A 21,716-nucleotide genomic window follows, 5' to 3' on the forward strand; every position below is an offset into this window, starting at 1 on the left:
GCAGTTCAAATCGCGCGCCCTCCGATCGAGGAGTGGTGACGTCATGGTCTCATAGTGATGTTGCGCTATAGTTGAGTAAAACGGCGCCCGCAGACGGCGCTGCGGCTTTTCTGCCCAAAACGCAAACGCGCGGCCAGAAACAGAGCCAAGACAGAGCCGACAGCAGTGCGAAAGCGGAACTATGGTGGCTAGCGGGAGGGAAAGCGCGCGACGATAAGCTGGTTCTTTATTTTATCACGCCAACTTTGACGCTCGTTGCAATGGACCACCCTGACAACGACACATTGGCTCGCGATGCTGGGCTCGACTTCAGCTATTTAAGCACTGATGAACGTGACTTGATGCTAAGGGCTCGCGCTGCCGGCGTCGTTGCGTACTACTACGAGGGCAACTGTATGTAATGGCTGTACATATTTCCGTATTGTAGCTTTTCCTTCGTGAAAACCAAATACCGCACTTGAGCTTCGGAAAATTGCTTTGAGGTCCACACGACTTCAGTAAGTCGGCGTTGAACTCGTAATCCTCTGAACGAAAGTGCAGCGAGCACACTTTTCCAACGCGCTGAGACAGTCGTACGGCGCTTAACCACTTGGAACGGAAAGGTACACTCGTTGGCACACAGTGATAAGTAACGTTGGATTTGCCGCTGCAACTGCGCTTGGCGAAGTTCCGCGGACCGTTCGCGCATCCCACGACAGCACATGGACGTGGAATTCTCGCTGCTTGTTCCAAATGCAAGTTTCCCGACCCAGCAGATCCAGCGCAGCACGACGCGATAACGAAACAACTGAAACTCTAAAGCGCGCGCGTCGCAGAGTTGAGCACGCAGAGTCGAGCGAAAACGAAACCTTTCGACCACCCATACCACTGAAGGGTAATGTCAAAATGTTATTTTTTCTTAAAATCGGAGAGAAGTAGACAAGCAACATTTTCTTCTTTCTTACAACCTAATCAATTGATCTTTTTAATACGAGTAGTTGAGTACTAGTGACATTAATTATGATGAGGAGTGCCTTCGTTATCGGGCTCGCAACGGAATGTCGCTGGGGGGTCTCAAATCGTGTCATGCATTTACCGCAATTTCTCGGTTACTATAGCTCTGTTCGCGATTATATTGACTCCTTAGACGTTCGAGAGCGTTGCTTTATCACTTTAATTTGACTTCATAGTAACCTTTAGTGTCCCTATAAAATCTATAGCGTAAATGCATAAACTCTATTGTCAGGCTAAGCTCTGACATGGGCCATCGCTAAGCAGTGTGGACAAGCGGAGAGAGCACACCGAGATTGAGTCAACGCGACTTGACTTGCTCGAATATTCCACCGCGTGGGGTGTTATACTGTTTTGCTGTTCATGCTGAAATAACAGATTGTTCGTCACTTTAACATACGTCCCTTCATGCGCCATCAGGGTTAATCTTGAATTTTCTATGGACTTGGAGCGCCAGAGCTAACGCAGATGTACCGAGTTCTTGCACGTGGTTAGTTCTATTGTTTAATAACGCAATTGACGACTTATGAAGGACAAGTCGAGAGTAATCTTCAAGAACGGGTTTTAGTTTGTCCATGAAGCAGTTGTCGTCCTGCTTCTGGTAAATGCAAATGCGCGTTACAAACATCCACATCTACTGAACGCTCCTATTTTATAGTTTTTGCTAAGTTAGCGCGTTTTCGTGCTTGTTATTCATTGACTGCCTCTAAACCCTCGCTCGCATAGCGGCATTGAGTGAACTCATTCGCATAAAAATCATGGATGGTGGCCTGATGTTTGCTGTGGCGCCTTAGGCACGTGGAGACGTGCAACTCCTTTTACAGCTTTCCTAAAACATTTGTACACCGTGTAAAGGTGACTTTTTTAAATGCAGTTGAGACACGTGATGTTCGAGTTAAGTCAATTAAACAAAAATATTGCGGTGTTGACAGACATTGTCTACAACATAAGACAACGCACGGCGCATATTTTAACCCCACAAGACCCAACATATAATTTTTTTTGCTTTACTCTGAACTTGAAACCCGAAAATGTTTATTTGTTCGCGGGAAACGTAACAGAAAGCACATAGTAGCGTTCTTGATAAGCTGCAACGAGTTTTCACTTGTAGATACTTCACAAAGCCAATTATTAATTTACTACAATTAATACTTTTTTACTAAATCAACTTATTATTGTTTTGTTATAGGAATGTACTTTCCATGGCAAGAGCTAAAGATAAAGAACTTGATTTATTTTTGCTTCATGTGTAATGAAATTTCGGTCTTTGGGTGGTTAAGCAGGATGTCGGATACACAAACGTCATGTTACTACAGATAGGAAAGATGGCGCATGCCTCACTGGCGCTGCCGAAAACCTGTGATGTACGTGTGTAGTTACCAGCCTGTGAAATGCCACCGCATCTCATCAGAAACGGCACGTCCCCTTTGTTTAAACTGCGATATTTGTGTTTCCGCCAAGTAGTATCAACAATAAACTTACCTATTCCTTTTGTGACTGCAGCCGAGTGCTTCTCGTCCACGTTAAAGTATCGTGCTGCGATATCGACGTAAATGATTGCTGATTGAGAGTTGATCAGTGACGAAATCGTGCTGCGAAACGCATACGCTGTTATGAATAGCACGTAGGACGATGAATGATCAACAGCCGTTAGTAAATATCAACTTAGCAGATTCATGCACGACAAATCTAAAGACGAACACATGAATATTGAAACATATTATCAAATACAGGGTGCACTTAGCGAAGGTTATGTAATTAAGCCGGAGTTGTAAAGGAAGACGCAACCGAAAGTATACTTTGCTATTGTTTGAAGAAGTCACACTATTTTTGTATCCTGCCTAATTAGATAATGACACGATAATAATCAATTTCGAAATACTAAATTAAGGGCAAAACTGGCATTGAGAAAGTTCTCGAGCGTTCTAAGAAACATGTAATTCAGCGGATTCTAAGTTTCTACATGGTAAGTAGTATTTTTTTTTTGCGCCCTAAAAAAACAGCTAACTTTTAAGAAAACAGTGAAAAAGCACATGACACGCCCGCTTGTGCACTTCGATTGCAGTGCTGTCAAATGTGCCGCGTATGGACCAACAACGCATTTAGCTCAGTGTACTGCCTAATCTGGTCCGGCACATCCATGACGTAGATCACGCATGCGCAGTCAACGCCAGGGTCGATATAGGTCGCCGTGATGTCCCGCATATATATATATATATATATATATATATATATATATATATATATATATATATATATATATATATATATATATATACATACATACATACATATGGTATGTACTAAATGAGCATACATAAAATTGTCCGGCGGCAGCATTCCAACATAGAACCACGAGCACATCAGCCCGATTCCCTAACCGTGACGCCAGCAAGCCTCAGCAGTTGGAATAAACCATGCATATAAGCATTGCCGGCGTGCAAGCCAGGGCGTTGAGGCGCTTAGTGCGTTTTATCCCAATACAAACGTTCGACGCCATCTTTCGCTGCCGCTAATAATTACGCATAAAAATGCCGACTTTTTATTTTAAATTTTAATCCGTATTACGAAGAACATTACTCACATTAACGCCACGATTTCCATTTCAGCCATGCTAACGGGAGGCCGAGGCTAAGTCCACAACTCCTACGAGACCGTGCAGTTCAAAAGCCCGGACCCACACATCGCGGCCGCCGTGAGCGTGCCGCAGTACGAGAGGCCGGCGCAAGGCGACGACGCCGCCAAGATCCTGTACTTCTAACCGATTGGGCCCGCGGTCATCGAGTTCTTTTCCATTCATTTGCGTCTGCGCACGTCATTCCACACGTGTTTATTACAGCCAGTTTATGTTCGCCGCAGTTCACAGTGCCACCAAAGCTGCGAGTCTTCGTTCGCGGAACATTCTAACACGTTGATATTGCATTCATCGTTTCGCCCGTGCGGCGTAGTTACGATTTTTAAATAAATAAACGAGTGAAATTGCCCAACGGACTGGGCTCGAACAGAGGACCTCTGGCACAGACGCCCAATGCTCTATTACGCCACGGGCACTTTTCCCCCTTTAACGTCGTCCCTCATAATCGGATCGTAGTTTTAACATGTTAAATTCCAGAATATACTTAAAATAATTAACGCGTCGTCATACGGTAAATATGGGCCGAACCAGAAGATGGTGCGGTAATATAATTCGAGTCAGGCGCTCCTCCTACTCCCCTCACGTGAGAAGTGACGCGATAAAGTGTGGCACGCAGTGACTACGCCCTTATCTCCTTCCCAACTAGCTCAGGAAGACTTTGTCTTCCACCGACTTCAACTGAAGGTTGAATCGCCTTCCAACTTTCCTTTTTCATGATTCGCGCGCTTTCATTGGGACGCAGAAATGACGACGAGACAAACAGAAAGTAAGAAGCTGCTGACTTAGATGTTAATTATAACGCGAAGTGAATACCTGCGAAGTTAGTTAATTACGCTCGACAAATTGCGCAATTAAGCAGAGCAGAAAACGTAGTGTGACTTGCTCCATATAACACCAATGGTATGCATTCGGTCGCGTCCTGCAAGAGCACATCTGCATATTATTAAACCTTGCCTAAGCTTAGGTTAGACATCCTGTATGTGCCTGACACTTGAATGCAGGTGCGTGAATTGTTGCCAACTGCACATGTTTTCAAACTTGTGATACACTGAGAATACAAAACGAACATTAGCGCTTTCATTTACTTTTTTTTTACTCCATTTTAAGTGGAAACAGCACGCACGTGAAGAATTTGAACAGGCCTTTCTTGAAATTCACCTTTCTCTGCAAGACAATTTGGTGAATGCCGCGGTTTACATGTTCGAACAAGTTTTCTATTGCGAATGCTAATTATCGAATCCTATACCGCACAGCTTTCAACCAATTTAATTGCACATGAAAGCTCCCGCCCCATACGCTGAACGCTCTTGAAATTGTGCAGTTTGGTTTTTTTTTAATCAACAAGCGACTAGAAAGAGTTGCACGAAAACGAAAACATGAAGGATAAAACACAACGCTTTGTACAGTTCCTGCGGAACGACTATGGTTGATTGTCATAGGTCGACGCGAGGAAGTGCACATGTTGGACAAAACAGACGTCGTGTAAACGAAATGTTGCGATAGCATGCGCTAACTTTGAAAAATAAAGAAGACATCGAATTTCGTTGAGTTGACAAGGTGTGCGGGAGTCAAGCATTTTTGAAGAGACAATTATTTTTTTATCAAAAAGAAAATATGAAGGCGAACTAGAATAGCAGTATTCTGCTCACAAATTTTTGTGGGGAAAATGAGCCAGCTTGTTCTCAATAATGTCGCATGAGAAATCTTCACCTTGACAAGTAACCTGACTGATTTGCGGAAGCTCGATGGTTAAAAGTGATGTTTTTTTTTTGTTTCCCCATTATTTCGCCGTTGTTATTAGTTTTTTGTTTCCCGTGTTTCTGGGGCGATAGATCCGCCATTTTTTTCATAATATGATTGCTTCGGACAGGCTATATGGAAGCCTATCTGTGCAGCCATCGTCAAACGTTTACGGACTACGCGACCTGAGAATAAGCTGAATATTTACTGCCGGGACACAGAGTCCGGTATTCGGATTTCCAGCTTGCACTCCAATATCCGAAAAACATAGTTTTGTACGGTTTTACTAACTACGGTCACAACCCGCTCGGAAATTCGACATTTCATCAGATCCACAATGGTCCGTAAACTTTTGACGGTAACTGTATATACATGCTTGCTTGTTTCCTTTTCAAAATTTTGTTGAGAATTCAGTGATCTAGTTGGTCGTCCTATTCTTTCTGGGTGAGTTTTATTTCCGCTTGTCACCGTTGTGCTAAAAACCATAGTCCGTTTGACATAACCATTCTATTTTCTGTTTTTTTTGTGTGCTTCGCCGGTGGTCCAAGCAGTGTTCCACTTTGCATCACCGCTAGATATAAAGTATGTTACTTCATAAAGAACAGTGCATCATTGTGAAGTTCAGTATAATTGAACCGTATTTCGATAAAGGTGCAAGGTTCCCTTCCCTAAGCTCTAGAACTCTGGTAACGCGTCGCGACATAACAGTAGGCTCCCGCATAGGAACAATCCTTCTTAAACGAGAGTGTAAACTGAGCACGTGTTCATAAAAACATTCTTACGTTAAACTTCTTCGTAAGAGCAGATGTCAGTCAATCGTGATGCTGGGCAAACTAGTACCGAGGGTCACCGGTAAATGGCAGAGAGTGCTTACAAACAGGAAACTTTGTAATTTTGACCTCTGACTTTAGGCTTCATTTACAGTTGTGCGAAAATTAAGTATCTGTTTAGTCGTGCTTTCCTCGTGAAATAATGATATCTTGCTGAAAGATGTCATATTTCTTCTTTATTTCAATGGCGCTTACACGTTGCACGAAACTTACATGAGCGATTTGGGAATGCAGTGTAGAAAGCAAACTTAATTTTACCTTGTTGCGGCACTCACTACGCCGGCGAGAAACAATCCTGAGAAGCAAGGAAATTCGTTGAGGTTTTTCTTCACATAATAGGGAACAATCTGAAAAGATACGCAAGAGACACAAAGTGTAAACACTCATCGAGCGCTTATCGGCATTTCGTAAACAGTACATCGCTGTTTAGAAGTCACCTGGTCGTAGGATTTGATCGCACCGGTCAGCATTGGATCACAATCGCGAAACCAGTAGATGAGGGAAACACCGAGACTCGAAGCAACTCCGTAGTAGATCAGCACGAGAACTGTTCCAACAACCGCCGTCCTGAGTGCGTAAAGCAAGGGAATAACAGTACACATGTTATTACACAGGATTACACAGGTTACACAAGGTAACTAAGTACACATGTCCATATAGCTTTGCGTGCTCCTCCTTAGTAGTCACCAGAACTGACAGTTCCTGAACGGTGTATGATAAGGAATGAAAAATAAAATAAGGCGAAAGGAATCCCTAAATTATACCGTTCATTATTTACATTGCCCACCACGCGGCGCACCGCAACCATGAACGCTATTCAATTTCAACTTTCAACTTCAGCACCAATTTTCAATTTTCTTTCTTTCTTTCCTTTCTTTTTCTGCTGTGATATGAACAGTGCCATGGCGTACACAATTTAGGCAACGAATAGGTGAAACGACTGGAATGACTAGGGACATAACAGAAAACAAACCCGCGCGACACACACGAGTTTAAATAAAACCATCCTCCTCAGTTTCTAATCACCGCAAAATCTGATTGACCGATGCCGCAAACGCTTGCCACCGTTCGTATACGGCCGTGCCGTTTCTTTAGCGAATGCATGTACTACCGTGAGCAATACGAGCGGGAACACAGGAGCGAGTGTCAGATAGCCTTGAGCCCTGCTATGGGCGATATGTGGCGGCCGCCATCGAAACAAAGTGCAAATAAGGATGCAGTTCTAATAACTGTTAGCACTCCCCCATGCATCTCTTTATACTAAGTGCGGAACTTCCCATCGCCAGCGAACAATGATAAAGCTGTTTGATATTGCGGTTCATCATCATCATCATCATCATCATCATCAGCCTGGTCACGCCCACTGCAGGGCAAAGACCTCTCCCATATTTCTCCAACAACCTCGGTCATGTACTAATTGTGGCCATGCCGTCCCTGCAAACTTCTTAATCTCATCCGCCCACCTAACTTTCTGCCGTCCCCTGCTACGCTTCCCTTCCCTTGGAATCCCGTCCGTAACCCTTAATGACCATCAGTTATCTTCCCTCCTCATTACATGTCCTGCCCATGCCCATTTCTTTTTCTTGATTTCAACAAAGATGTCATTAACTCGCGTTTGTTCCCTCACCCAATCTCCTCTTTTCTTATCCCTTAACGTTACACCTATCATTCTTCTTTCCATAGCTCGTTGCGTCGTCCTCAATATGAGTAGAACCCTTTTCGTAAGCCTCCAGGTTTGTGCCCCGTAGGTGAGTTCTGGTAAGACACAGCTATTATACACTTTTCTCTTGAGGGATAATGGCAACCTGCTGTTCATGATCTGAGAATGCCTGCCAAACGCACCCCAGCCCATTCTTATTCTTCTGATTATTTCCGTCTCATGATCCGGATCCGCCGTCACTACTTGCCCTAAGTAGATGTATTCCCTTACCACTTCCAGTGCCTCGTTACATATTGTAAATTGCTGTTCTCTTCCGAGACTGTTAAACAATACTTTAGTTTTCTGCAGATTAATTTTTGGACCCACTCTTCTGCTTTGCCTCTCCAGGTCATTGAGCATGCATTGCAATTGGTCCCCGAGTTACTAAGCAAGGCACTATCATCAGCGAATCGCAAGTTAATAAGGTATTCTCCATTAACTTTTATCCCCAATTCTTCCCAATCCAGGTCTCTGAATACCTCCTGTAAACCCTCCTGTAGAGGGAAGCGCATGCACAGAGGAAGAGGGGTAGGAGAGAAGGAGGCGCGTGATTGCTTGGTGCAGGCGGTGATTTCACGCACATAGGAGGACGAGGTTCCCGATGGTCCAAGAAAAAGATCCCAACAGGATAATAGGTTAAGCGATCACTGACTTTAACAAGCATCTTCGATAGTTTCTGACCGAATTTTAAGAAACGATTACTGCTCACTTATAAACTTCAAGCAGTTTGGCAAACGTGCGGCAACCAGGACCCATACTGCCAATAAATGTGAACTTTTGGATTCTTCCAAAAGCAAATGCCAGCCAATCGCAGTGTTGAACATATTATCAGTGAAGGCGGCTGGCCGACTGCTGAAGGAACTGGTTTAACGGTACTTAAGAAATAAAATATTTGTGAATTCAGTCCCAGAGCTTGAGGAATAAAAGTTGAGTGTGAAGGGGATTGGGATCACTTGCAAGTAAGTTTTTGTGTAGTTTGCCATCGTGCATCGTACTACTCTACATATAATCGCTAGCACATGCGCGGTCCGCAGTTCATCAATTGAGTATTGAGCAATGTCGCCACTACATGGACAGTGAGTTAATACGTAAGTAATAAACCACATAAACCACATAAACCATATAATAAACCACATAAACCACGTAAGTTAATAAACCTACAAGTTAAGAACAGTGTCAGTTTAAAGAATCCTCAGTTCACTACGCGATGTTGGCGTGATGGATACGACTCTTCAGCCCAATTTTCAATGACAATCTCCTGTCAAAATTATTTTTTTAAATTGCTTTGTTTGGCCTAACAGCACACCTAAAATTTGTGGACGGAAATTAATTACTCCGGGATACGAGTGCCTAGCTGAAAAGTTAATGGAACAGCACGCCTTCCCCATAAATTACCTTTGTGCTTCCTTGAGGTTTCTAGAAGCGAGAAATCTTTGCACTATCATTTGATCAACACCTCCTCTGTAGATGTACATTGTTGACAGACCTATGAGGCACGCCCAGACGTTTTCATCCTTTGTGAAATCAAAGCTGCCTCTGAAAATGGAAAAAAAGAACGCTTTTCCACGCTTTTCCAACCCAATGAGCAATTAAAAACAACGAGTGCTTACTCAAACATGAAAGTTTTGACAGCGAAGTCACTGAATGGCCGTAGGTTCAAGTCCTTCATATGAGCGTCGTAAGCAATCTTGATCATAATAGTTGCTGGAGCCAGCAACACTATCCCAGCCTGCGCACAGTCAGTCCATACAACGCCCCTCAGACCGCCCTGCAATAGAGAACGCAGCTATCAGGATATTTCCTTCAGAGAGACAAACGTTTATGTTCTGTTGTAGTGCAGTTTTAAAGCCGCGGGAGCGGTTTAGCATGATGAAACGCCCCTCAAACTATATAGAGTACTTTACGTGGTACAGCTGATGGTACGAAAACCTGCAATTGAAGAAGCGTTCATATATAAAGGGTAAGTGTAAGGGTATAATGTACCATGAGAATAGGTATTCATGTGGATTTCTTTTTATGCTAAGAATTGCTCTTTGTACAAAGTATAGTTTCACTTAGCTGTGTACTTACGCTAGCTAATGTTTTTATCTTGACCGTAACTATGGATTATACACATTGACACTTTCTGCATGTGCCCTTCTGTATGTGCTAACATGGGGCCGAATTCACGAAGCTTTTTGCTCGTAAAATCCCTTCGCCATTGGCCGGCCACCTTCGCTAATAATGTGTCAGAGGTCACGATCGGCTCGCATCAAGCTCTTACGAACGGTTTCAGTGCCAAAACTTTTCTTTGGAATACCGGCCCCTGCCAGAATAATGTAACGATCCTATTTCAATGCTGCTACTTGTTGGCCTTCGTCAATGGTCAAAGTGCCGCTTCGCCTACGTCATCGCCGGAATCGTCTGGTCACGAGCAGTGGATAACAGGAAGAGAATAGAATGTAGACAAGGGAACCTTTGCGTCATAAAGGCCCTGTACTGTGCCAAGAAAGACTGGCATGCTGATAACCACACGTTTACGTTTAGTGTATTACACCACTGTGCGGATAGTCACGCCTACCCACTGGCCATGGAGAAGCGCTCAAACAAATCATTTTTGAGCAAGATACCTGGAACTTTCGCGAAATGAGACAATAATAATATTAAATATAGAAGACTATATCAGTAAATATAAACGTAGAGCAATATGATAGAAATAATCGCTCACCAGAGCAGTGTAAACGCAGCCTGCTAAGCCGATAGTAAAGCTGCACCAGTTCGCCGAGACGCCGAAAACTGAAAGAAGAGAAAGATGTTGCTCACCATGAAGCATTCAATAAACTCGTTTGCTGCAGGCAAATCAGTTTGTCCGCATTTGCTGCAGCGGTGTCACGGAGCATTGTCAAGTAGCAATTAAGCAATACTGTTTCCGTGTACTTGCTTGTCGCAACAGCTGCGGCTGCCGGAAATATCGCTACGGCGCCCATGGTTTGCTGCAGAAAACAAAAAAAAAAGATGTACCTGAAACTACTCCGTGTCAGTTTTCCAAAACTAATGCCTGTAGAGAAATAAAAAGCATTACTCACACTTAAAAAGAAATACAGGACGCACGAGGTGAGTCCGACTTTGTTCCCATAACGCATCCTAAGGTACTGCAAGAAGCAATTGGAATATTGGTTATTGCGACAAAGAATATCAATTACAATTTTTTTTTTTTTACATTTCGTTGAGTGGTCTCACTGTGCACAAAAACTTTGTCATATCGACCTTTCTCTTCTTGTATACTTGACTATATTTAGCTTACACTAAAATGTAGCTTAGGTGAGCAAAAATTTAATAGACCATAAAATATTAAATGGGCTGCTGAGATCCTGAATGTTGTGAATATTATGATGGAACCGCTTCTCGCACTACATGGGTAGTTTGAGGCCTCCGGAAGAGGCCCTTGGCACTGCAGAACATTTGCCTAGGCTGCCACTGCAGCAGCAGCAGCGGCTGGTGCAATGACAGCTAGTATGTTTGTTTCTAGTCGCGGTAATGGTACCTTGAGTGATATGTATCGCGGCCGCGGTAATAAATAAGGTCGCTCAATCTTACGTGCAATGAGACTCACGGTGTTTAGAAAGGCATCAGTTGCAGAACAGAATCGATGCATTGGCGCGACGAACATCACTGTTCACTTGAAGCCTGTCTCTGTACGTATACTTGTTGTTGTTGTGGCCTCGAAACATGGCTCATACCCACAAGGGGGCCAATCACACTGGAGGTAATGAGTACACATAGCAAAAAAACAACAAAAACTACAACGAAAAAGGAGCATTGCCTCACATCAGGACAATTTTTTTATAATAAAGTTGTAAATATGTCACAGTTGGCACCCCGAGCCCCATAACCTTGCGGACGCCTCAACGAACATATATAGAGCTGTTGTCATGGAGCTGGGGCCTGTACCCGACTGACAGGCACCAAAGGATCACAGGTTTGATGTCGATTGACGTAGGCCTAGATTTCTAGTCGGATGCAGATGGAATGTTCTACGGAACTAGCCGGGTACGCGACGAGTTCGCGTCCTCGCCTGACCTGCAATAATGTTTATTCACTCACTCACTCACTCACTTACGGAAGGATGACAAGCTGTGGCAGAAGAAAAGAAACTGACCCACTGTTTGAGTTTGATTACAAACAGAACAAAGTATAGTCAAAGAAAAACCAGACCTGTGAGGGTAAATATTTAGGCAGCGGTGGAACCTTGATAAGGCCACCTCGCATTGTCGCACTGTCGTGGTCCACGCGAATTTTCGCTGCTTCGAATCATCAGAGAAAATTAGAGCTGGCGATTCTGTGCCTTTTAGAAATAAAAGGCGCTTAAATCTAGCACATGTTATCAAATAAAATTTAGCAGGAACCTTTAAACCGGTTCATTAAGTGAGGACGACGCGAGAGAATCGGCGGGTTCATTTAGGAAGATGCCAGAGTGTCCTGTACTTCCCATAGATTTCTCTCATAAGTGCCCAAAATATACGCATCAGGAGCGACCACTCAGCAGAAGTTAAATGGCAACAGACCGGAAGAGCATCTGTAATAACACTTACGTTAATCGCAGGAGACCAAACTTTCTGATAGCCGAGTTAATTGCGAAAAATTTTGCGAGAAAGATCGGCGTGTATTTAGGCAGACGGATAGCAAAGGACCAGTCAAGCTGAATAGAAAAGTTGCGAACATTTGGCTTCTCTAGACTTTGAGTGGCGTCCGTAGAAATGACAGTGACAAGGAAATTGAACGACGCGATATTGAAGTAGGCCTGCAAAAACCCACCCAGGAAAATATTTTGCGTGGTTGAAAAAATATAAAAAATCAATTCAACCAGCGTCCAATTTGAATTTGGAGCAATTTGAATTTCCAAGATCAGAGACTGTACAATATATGTCGGTAGAAACATTTGGCTAATAACAAGCGTTTCAAGCTTTTTTTATTTTTTACATTTCGCAAATTGGGCATGATTTTATTGTATATAACCGCCCCTTTTGCCAATGTCTTGCGTTTTGAAGTCATTGTATGCCCGCCGGACTTTTCTAAGTGCAAGTGTAGAGTGCCAAAACGTATTTGCGTAGAAGTCATTGTCGTTACTTATGGAATTAATCTTTACTTGTTGCAAAATTTGTCCAATAACAACCATTGAGACTTTTTTCTTTTTGCTTTTCTTCTGTCGACTTGATTTGACTCTATGTTAACTATATTTGACACATCTTTTTGCCTTTTATATTGTTGCATGCCATATCCTGCAATGCTCTCAATTGAGAGCAGCAGTACTGAAAACAAACAAATAAATAATTAAATAGTAACACGAGTCCATCAAAGCGCCACCAATGTGCTCTGTAAAAAAAAAAGAATCAGGAAAAGTAAGGAAGACGTTTTGCAAACGTTACAGAGGTGAATATTAGAGCTTCAGAAAATGTTGTACAGTAAACTGCGGAAATCTGTAATCTAACGGAATAATTCTCTAGAACCATGACTTTTTTCCTGCTTATTATACGATTATAATTCTGCTTATTTTCAGTTATGCATCCTGCTGCCACCTGCTTTAGTGGGCATGTGCAGAGTGCACATGCACACTAAGAAGCCAGCGAATATCGGCAACGTGCCTCGATCGGCGAGTCGCGCGGCAGCTTTGCGTGTATTTGCGGGATTCTATCACGCTCAGAAAAACACTTATGCAGCACGTATTGAGATACAGAAAGCTGTATCGAGAGTTTTTCATGTTGCTCTACAATTTTCTCATTGACACTTTTAATATAACTATAATATTTGATTAGCGATTAATTAATTCAGACTATTTATCTCATTAGACGGAATGAAAAAAAATAATCTGAGTATCTCCAAGCGAAAGCAAATAACATTACATTGGTTCTGTCCAGCTACGTGACATTTGCATATATTTAATGTTCGGCTCAAGTTACGTGAGACACCCTCTATATCGTGATTTAAAATAAAGCGAAGCAGAGGAAGTAACTAGTGTGCGGTATTAAAAGGCCGTCCTGGGTAATGTTCCTGTTTAGCAGTGACTTTGGCCGCGGGGTTTCTGATAACACCACAATATGTTTTATACGTTATGCTGATCATTATGATTATTGTAATACCTGTGAATCACGAACCCTTATGGGCACATCAGCAGACACACGAAGTGAAAATCTCGCTGCCAACCACAAAGCCGAATAACACCACGACACAGTAATCTTGTTGTAACCCCTGCCCCCCCCCCCCCCCCATTGAAACGCCGCAGAAACACGACCTGTCACTAGTCTCCTGAATACGACTTCGTTACAATGGTCTTGTATCACACAGCCACGTTCGACGCGGAAGTGTCTGTTGCGAATGGGGCGCCATCACTTTAACATATAGGGTGTCCCACGTAGCTTGAGCCACTGTACCTCGAGCAGCCAGTCCCGCGGCAACTTTTCATGCATTCGCGGACTTCTTTCATGCTTGGAAAAACATTTTTATGCAGCACGTATTGAGCAACAGAAGTCTGTATCGGGAGTTGTTCATGTGGCTCTACAATATTATCATTGACACTTTTTATGTAATTATATTATTTGAGAAATTAATTATTACTAATTATGAATTTAGACTCAATGGAAAAAAATTAATCTCAACATCTCCAAACGACGGCGAACATTACTTTGGTTCGGTCCGGCTACGTGGCATTTGCACATTTTCAAAGTTTGGTTCAAGTTACGTGGTAGGACACCCGGTATATTTAAGGCTACATAATACTTGCGTCACCTTGGCACATCTTTTCTGGGGGATAGGACGAGAAGAGGCACATCGCAATATCGCATAACCAGTGACCCCAGTTGTCTGCATGCTCAGATAGTAGCGAGCAACAAGTTCTCTATTCGGTCACATGCTCAGTGATTCATGTTGTCTGAACGGGGTGAGACAGCTGCCAGCACTCACCCAGTGTTTCAAACTAGCAGACGACTTTCGTCACTGGGTATGTCGACGAAATTTCTGACGGAAGGAAAAGGCAAGGTTTCCGTCACCCTTTCCTGCCTACATATAGAGCGTCCATCCAGACGGTAAGTGCCGATCTTGGCTATCGCAGAAGGCTCAGGATACAGATTTACCATTTATGTGAAATCTAGATCCAAGGCGACTGTTCCTGTGAAAGCGATAATTAGGCGAATCTGACTCTTCTTGGTTACACATTAGCAAAGCATAGTGTAGGCCTTAAAATGTTTACGGTGAAGTAATCTTTAACAGAAATTTGTAGTACATTGCTTTTATCATTGCGTGAGACTCTTTTTCGATTTTGTTTTGGGAAAGAAAAACACCTGACACTTGCGACTTTCGTTTTGTTCCTATCGACTACCGTATCGTCAGTGTTTTCAGGATCTCTTCACACGTGCATTGCTTAATAAAAAAATTAAAAACCTTACTATTAGGAGTGATGTAAAAAATACAAGTTATATTTTTTGTCATTCTTGGTGTCATAACTGTACGACGCGTTCCATAACTGTAACGACGCAATTCTTCGTTATCTTTGTCTAACTTTGCAAACCAAATTCTAGAATCAGTGCGAGGGACTTTGTCAGCGCACTAATTGGTAAAGCACGTTGGATTACCAAATAGCCAAAGTTTAAAGGAGACCATCGCAAAAAGAAAATTGTGACAGGGCGCGTGCCCGATATACTTTCGGCGATATTATTTTTGTAGCCATTCTTTTCCTATCAGGTACTGTGGGGCTTATGTATCACTCGTAGTACTGCAAAGCTCCAGATTACAAGGAACACAGGTCCATTTGCCTTCCAGGTTGATATTGCGATTAATGCAGCATGAGCCCCGCTGTATACCCTGGAGACAGCGCTTCCCACAGGCTCTGTGGCATGAAAAAGTTAAATGGGATGCCAATATGTACTAAAGCAAAATATCAATAAAACGCCGTGAGCTGTTTCCGTAGTTCATTAAGGTACATCACCAGCCAACTGTAATCATCCTTGAATGGTCTTTAAAGAACAGACCGCATTGATTACCCCTAAAGAATGCGTTGAGCCAACCCTGCGTACAAATAAAGCCTTTTCTATCGATGCTGTTTCAATGGTGGTTTCTAACCCATTCACATATTTGATTAGATTGCTTCGAACCATGAACTCCAGACATACCCGCCGTGGTTGCTCGGTGGCCTTGGCTTACCTCGAATACGGAGGTAACCCTGAGACGGTAGAGGACGGGCACCACGACATGCGCCACGATGAGCGCATTGAGGGGCGCCAGCACTTGATTCCAGAACATGTGAGTGCCGTAGGCGTACACGTGCGCTGATATGCCTATGATGCCGATGGACGACATTATGGAAGCGAGCGCGGACACCGCCAGCGGCAACGAGTGCAGCGACCGGCTGCCGAGGAACACCTCGTCGGCAGTCGACTTGAGGCTCCGCCGTCGGAAGGAGAAGTAGAGACCCAGGCTGAAGTTGGCCACCATGAGGGTCGCGAACACGCCATACTCTGCCCAGGCGGTGTCCATCCTTCTTTAGGCCGGTTGGTCAGTCGGCGCGTGGCGCTTTCTCTGGGAGAGGCCGCTGAGTAAAGGGCCGCGCACGAAGATGCGACGAGGGATGTGCGGCACTGCGAAGCTCCGCGTATAGACGTCGCGTCGAGAGAGCAGTTCTGTCCACAAAGCGGAAGGATGAATCGAGGAAAACGCCAACTGTGACCCCGGTGTCTGGATTACGCGGTTGTACGCGACAGGAGGACAGCAGCTGTCCGTCGTCCGTCCAAAAGCTTTCGTCGCTAGAGCCCGACCCCCATCATCAATTCGCTCACGCTTATCTTTTGCATTTGTTCATTTTGCTTTGTTTTGCTGTTGTGCTTGTGCTCTTTGAAAAGGCACTTGTTCCTTTTTTTTTCTTTTTGGGACCAGCGCTTGTCCATGGAACGAGACCCATTTGAATTGAAATCCCATATGATAAGTTAGGCGGAGAGAGAGGGACAGAGAGAGAGCGAGATGCCCAGGAATAAACTAGATGCATTTTCACCGAGACAACGCGTGCCTTTATTCAAACTGCATTGACTACCATGTAGAATTCCACATGGATGCAAAATGTACCTTTGCTAAGAATATCAATTTCCCATTGTGCGCAATTTTTTCGCACCTCACTGTCGCCGCACATTCTGGAATAAGTACAGGATATGCAAAACATCGCCTGAGAGTTCCTCTGAGCAATATTCCTAAGTGTGCTCCTGACGCCCGGAAAATTGGACCAGTATTCAAAAAGAAGTTCTTACGCTAGAACGCTTTACCCGCCGTGGTTGCTCAGAGGCTATGGTGTTGGGCTGCTGAGCTCGAGGTCGTGGGATCGAATCTCGGCCACGGTGACCGCATTTCGATGTGGTCGAAATGCCAAAACACCCGTTTACTTAGATTTAGGTGCACGTTAAAGAACCCCAGGTGGTCGAATTTTCTGGAGTCCTCCAATACGACGTGCCTCATAATCAAAAAGTCATAATCATAATTTTAATCAATGCTAGAACACTTCGTGATATCGGACGTAGTGAAGACGAGTACCTGATGGCGAACAGTGCTCACGATCAAAAACAACTTTGTGTATGTGTACCCCTCGTGTAAAGCTATGTTCACATTACGGTCGTAACGCGCGCAACAGCTCTTACGGCGTATCGAACGTAACGGCTGTAAAAAACGTTACGGCAGTTAAGCCGGCACCTTTGTTCACATTTACTGCGGCGTAAATTAGGGCTTTTACAACAGGCCAATCAAATTTGGAGCTGCAGAATCGACGTCACCAGCGGTCCAATATGGCTCCTGTCAACATGCGAGCGCTGGCCGAGATCGAAGAAATTCACGCTCAAAACAAACTTATAGTCATGTATTCAATCGCCCAAAGACGATGAAGGCGACGCAGAAGGGTTTGGGTGCGGCAAGTATTTCTCGATAGGGCCGTGGACGGCGATTTTCACAACCTTTTCGCCAAGCTCCGACTTGGTGACACTGCGATGTTTCATAACTTCATGCGCATGCCACCCCAGCAGTTCCGCTTCCTTGAAAACCTAGTGAGACCACTCATCGAAGTTCGGAGCATGTACCTGCGGCCATCGATTTCATCGGCGGATAAACTACATGAACTGAAAACAGTCTCGCAAGGCGCACTGCACAAACTTTCACGAACACAGCCAACCTAATCGTGCGCACGGAATGGCGGAATGGCACTTCCCGCACCCGGAGCTGTCTGCAGACGAAAGGACGGAAGCGTCGTCGCCGGTTGTTGAAAACCGAAAGCTTATCGGTCATTGGCTGTGTCGCAACGGTCGTAATATCACAGTCGTAAATGTTGCCGACCCTTTAACACTCTCACCCACGATTTTCGCGTGAATTGCGCATGTTGGTTCGCAGTCTGAACTAGACGCATACGCTTGTTGCGCTTCCGCTTACGCATGTTACGAAAAATCGGCGCCTTACGAACGTAGTCTGAACATAGCATAAGATGTAAAACAAAGACGCATGCATTGGAGGGTTTGTCTTGTGAAAAAAAAAGATTGCAAGACGAGTTTGGTGACCTCATGTTTTATGTGAGAAAGGCTGAACGGAAACAGCAGAACGACGGGGGTGATATGGGCTACATGGTTTATAGTAGGCACGCAGTAAATATTTTCGAAAAAAAATGCAGAAACGTGCTAAGAGCACCAGGGGCACCCTGTCAGCGTTTCTGAAGTTACCTGACGAGATAAGCAGCCTGTTCCGGCAATAAAGGCGTTCACGGCGCAATAACTTGAGATTGGCCGCGTTTGCTGATTAGTCCGATCTTGAAGGTATCTGGGATGTCAAAATTGCAGTGCTATCTCAAAGGGTATGTTTTGCCAGTCAATTGAGAAATAGGCACTATCAGTTGCCGCACGCTTGGGGTGACGCTCGATAATGTATGCCGGAAAGGGTGAAGGAAATCTTGCCTTTTCCTTTCGTCACAACATTCCTCGCAATATTTTCACTAAAATTATTTTTGCTTCAAAATTTCAGCGCTTCGTATTTGGGAGATCAATCTCCCATTCTTCTCGCAAGCGTACCTTTCCATCCACCTGAAGACGCCTTTCTTGCTGGGCAGCCATTGATCAACAACAAGGTAACCTCAGAGTCGCCTTGCTCGTATGCCAACGACAAGCATTTGTTGCGGGCAGCCATTAAAAAAGCCCTCAGCAATCCCGGGACCACCGTCCTTATCTTTAGTGGTGAATGTCTGCTTCTTCCGAGCATTCACAAAATATTAGCACCAACAAGACGCCCCAAATATGTGTGCAACGTCACACCAGCCTGGTGTAAGCAACCATTCTACACTGTCATTCGCATTAATATTTCTCTAACGAAATTCAAAAACGCAACGAAACCTAGAGAGTATAAAATGCCAGCATTTAGACAATCAATAATGTTCATTGTACAAGCGCGGCCACTGCTAGCGGAAGCACAGGAGCAGCCCTCCGCGGAGTGCAATCAAGTGCGCCTCATGAAGGCTTGGCAGACGACTCACTATAGTAGACAACTCGCCGGACTTTCCGCCAATCACTTTGATTGCGCATTCGGCGCAAGACTTCATGAGGCGCTGATGGTGGGGCTCTCTGCAAAGCGATGGCACGGCTCTCGTGTTCCCGCTAGCAGTAGCAGCGACTGTACTTGCACTGACAGCTATGTCGGTTATTTTGAAAAACTCGCCATGCAATCAAATTGAAATTTACTTTCAGCCAAAGTGAGAAAACTAACAAGTAAAGACATACCTACTTGCGCTGTATTTCGCAATAGTAACGGGGAATGGTACCACCGTAATAAGCGATAGCATTAAAGAATTGTCCAACAATAGAAAACGTGTCTAAAGTTTAACAATATAACAGTTAGGAGACGGCCACTGGGTAGCACAGGAACAAGCTTTTGCTGAGTATGTTGCCGCCATGAAAAAATATAAAAGAAACATTTTAAACAACACATTAGCCTCAATCCCCACATTGGACTCAATACAGACACTGGGCCTGCATTCACAAAAATCTCTCACGATAGAATTGTTCCTAAGAGCAAATTCCAGCTCCTCCTAATGCTCGACGTATTACAAGCGAAGGCCGACAGCCAATGGCAAATACCACTTACGAACGAAAAGCTTTGTGTATTCGGCCCCTGGAGAGATGAGCCACCTTCCTACGTTCACAACGAAAATTCATGACTACCAAGGTTTCAAGCGAACTAATTCTACTTAACAGCTTCAAGATTTTGCTTGGTTCACTCATCTTGTTGCATTTTATTTTGTTTCACTTTCTTCGCCTGTATGCTTTCCGGATTCATTGCCTTTTTTTAGAGGTTGCATCAATTGATTATATTGTGTATTATACGAGCCCGATGCAATTGATTTATTTCTCCTAAGCCACTCCCCTCTGTAATGCTTCGGCCCCGAGGGCACAATAAAAGTCGCAGCTTCGCCTGAAAGGGGAAGCATTGATAGCGATTGCGAAGAATTAAACATGCGAAGTAAGGTTCGTAGTTCTATCTGCCGTATAACTGCAGTAAACATTCGCGCATTAACGAAATGAGCAATTATGGTGTCAAGGGCACACAGGCAAGCAGGAACCGATCTCACTGGATGACCGCGCATACGCTGTCGCAGGGGTGGCTTGGGGAAGAGCGCAAACCGAGGGGGGCGAACCCCTTCTGCTTCCTCTCCCTGCAACGCGTCGCATAGTTAAACTCCGCACGCGTGAACTCATTCACGACGAAAGTTTGCTCGATTACTGCCTCCGAATACCCGAACGACTTAGCCGAGACGGGGGGACACCCTAGCAGCCGAAGAGGAATACATACGTAACACAGGACTGGATACAAAGGGAGACAACGAGACAGAAATCAAAATGTCAAACGCAAAATAAGATCAGGGATATATGCATTTTACAGAGCTCTTTCCTTTTCAAAAGTCCGCTTTTGAGTGTTTGTGAAAAGGCTAAGGTGATATCCCTTTTTTTGGACAGTGGGATAGATATGTCCCACCGGAAGGGACCGAAGTTTTACGTCATTTTTTTTAGGTTCATTGTAACACTTTAGTGGTCCCACTTTGTACTGTAGCGCCGTCTACGACGATGACAGGAGACTGCTTCAGTGTTATTTTAGCTATTTGGTGTCACTGTACAGTACTGACGAGTTGTTTTCTTCGGGTGACTTTTTCAGTGCGTGAAATGTGAATCTTCTAACTCATTTCTTAACAGAACTTTGATATTCTGCTACGTCTGGTATGATCGCAGTCATATTTCCAGCGTTTAAAATGTACCAAGAATTTGTTATACCTGATTATCGTGTGTAGCGGCAGTCTATTTTTATTACTCACAACTTGCATGCACGGCAAAATTTGTTGGGCTCAGCGGAGACCGATAGGTACACGCGCCCAGTACATGCTCCCATTTTTGGTGTAACAAGCAGCCGTTCGCTTGCATTGTCCTGCTTGAAAAAATAAGGTAACAACTGAAAAGGCACCAAACCTATTTTTGAGCCTTGCAGATCGCTCTGGTAGCAAAACGTCTGAGGCGGTGCCGGGTTCCCTTCGAAAAGCACCGAAGTGCCTATAAAGTACTTATGTACCAGCTACAGGCGCACCTTTGGGCCTGCAGGGTACTAGCGTTTTGGTCCTTGTCACAGCCACAATTGCACCAAAGTAAGATGGGCATGGTCATGCGCATTTCGGTCTGCTTAGGGAACGGGATAGATGGTGTCCCACTTCGCACTGCGCTGTGAGTTGGCAGTGGGACATAGCTTTTCCACCAATGAAGATGTAGAGTATTTCGAAAATATTAATAATAGTGATATG

The 21,716-nt window shown here is 44.2% G+C and overlaps 1 protein-coding gene and 1 long non-coding RNA gene across 5 annotated transcripts in view; one reads left to right on the top strand and one right to left on the bottom strand.

The window, feature by feature from the left end:
* Nucleotides 1–5,967, top strand: part of LOC139052279 (uncharacterized) — a 38,821-nt gene extending 32,854 nt beyond the window's left edge. Inside the window, exon 2 of the long non-coding RNA XR_011509814.1 lies at nucleotides 3,600–5,967. This is a non-coding gene — a long non-coding RNA (uncharacterized lncRNA). The remainder of the gene's footprint in view (nucleotides 1–3,599) is intronic.
* LOC139052278 (sodium-coupled monocarboxylate transporter 2-like) overlaps nucleotides 1–16,576 on the bottom strand; it is a 43,767-nt gene extending 27,191 nt beyond the window's left edge. Inside the window, exons 1-9 of one of the 4 annotated variants that reach the window (XM_070529354.1) lie at nucleotides 16,067–16,576; nucleotides 10,960–11,025; nucleotides 10,815–10,866; nucleotides 10,602–10,669; nucleotides 9,505–9,662; nucleotides 9,290–9,430; nucleotides 6,633–6,762; nucleotides 6,454–6,542; nucleotides 2,473–2,582 (exon numbers count right to left, since the gene is read on the bottom strand). In XM_070529354.1, the coding sequence (XP_070385455.1) occupies nucleotides 2,473–2,582; nucleotides 6,454–6,542; nucleotides 6,633–6,762; nucleotides 9,290–9,430; nucleotides 9,505–9,662; nucleotides 10,602–10,669; nucleotides 10,815–10,866; nucleotides 10,960–11,025; nucleotides 16,067–16,399 (1,147 nt within the window). In that variant the 5' untranslated portion in view covers nucleotides 16,400–16,576. Of the gene's footprint in view, nucleotides 1–2,472; nucleotides 2,583–6,453; nucleotides 6,543–6,632; nucleotides 6,763–9,289; nucleotides 9,431–9,504; nucleotides 9,663–10,601; nucleotides 10,670–10,814; nucleotides 10,867–10,959; nucleotides 11,026–11,470; nucleotides 11,596–16,066 lie in introns of those variants that run through there. The other 3 variants (XM_070529355.1, XM_070529356.1, XM_070529357.1) reach the window with 3 other exon arrangements.
* Nucleotides 16,577–21,716: the final 5,140 nt, after the last annotated feature.

The sequence above is a fragment of the Dermacentor albipictus genome, unplaced genomic scaffold (assembly GCF_038994185.2).
Source record: "Dermacentor albipictus isolate Rhodes 1998 colony unplaced genomic scaffold, USDA_Dalb.pri_finalv2 scaffold_21, whole genome shotgun sequence".
Lineage (NCBI taxonomy): Eukaryota > Metazoa > Arthropoda > Arachnida > Ixodida > Ixodidae > Dermacentor > Dermacentor albipictus.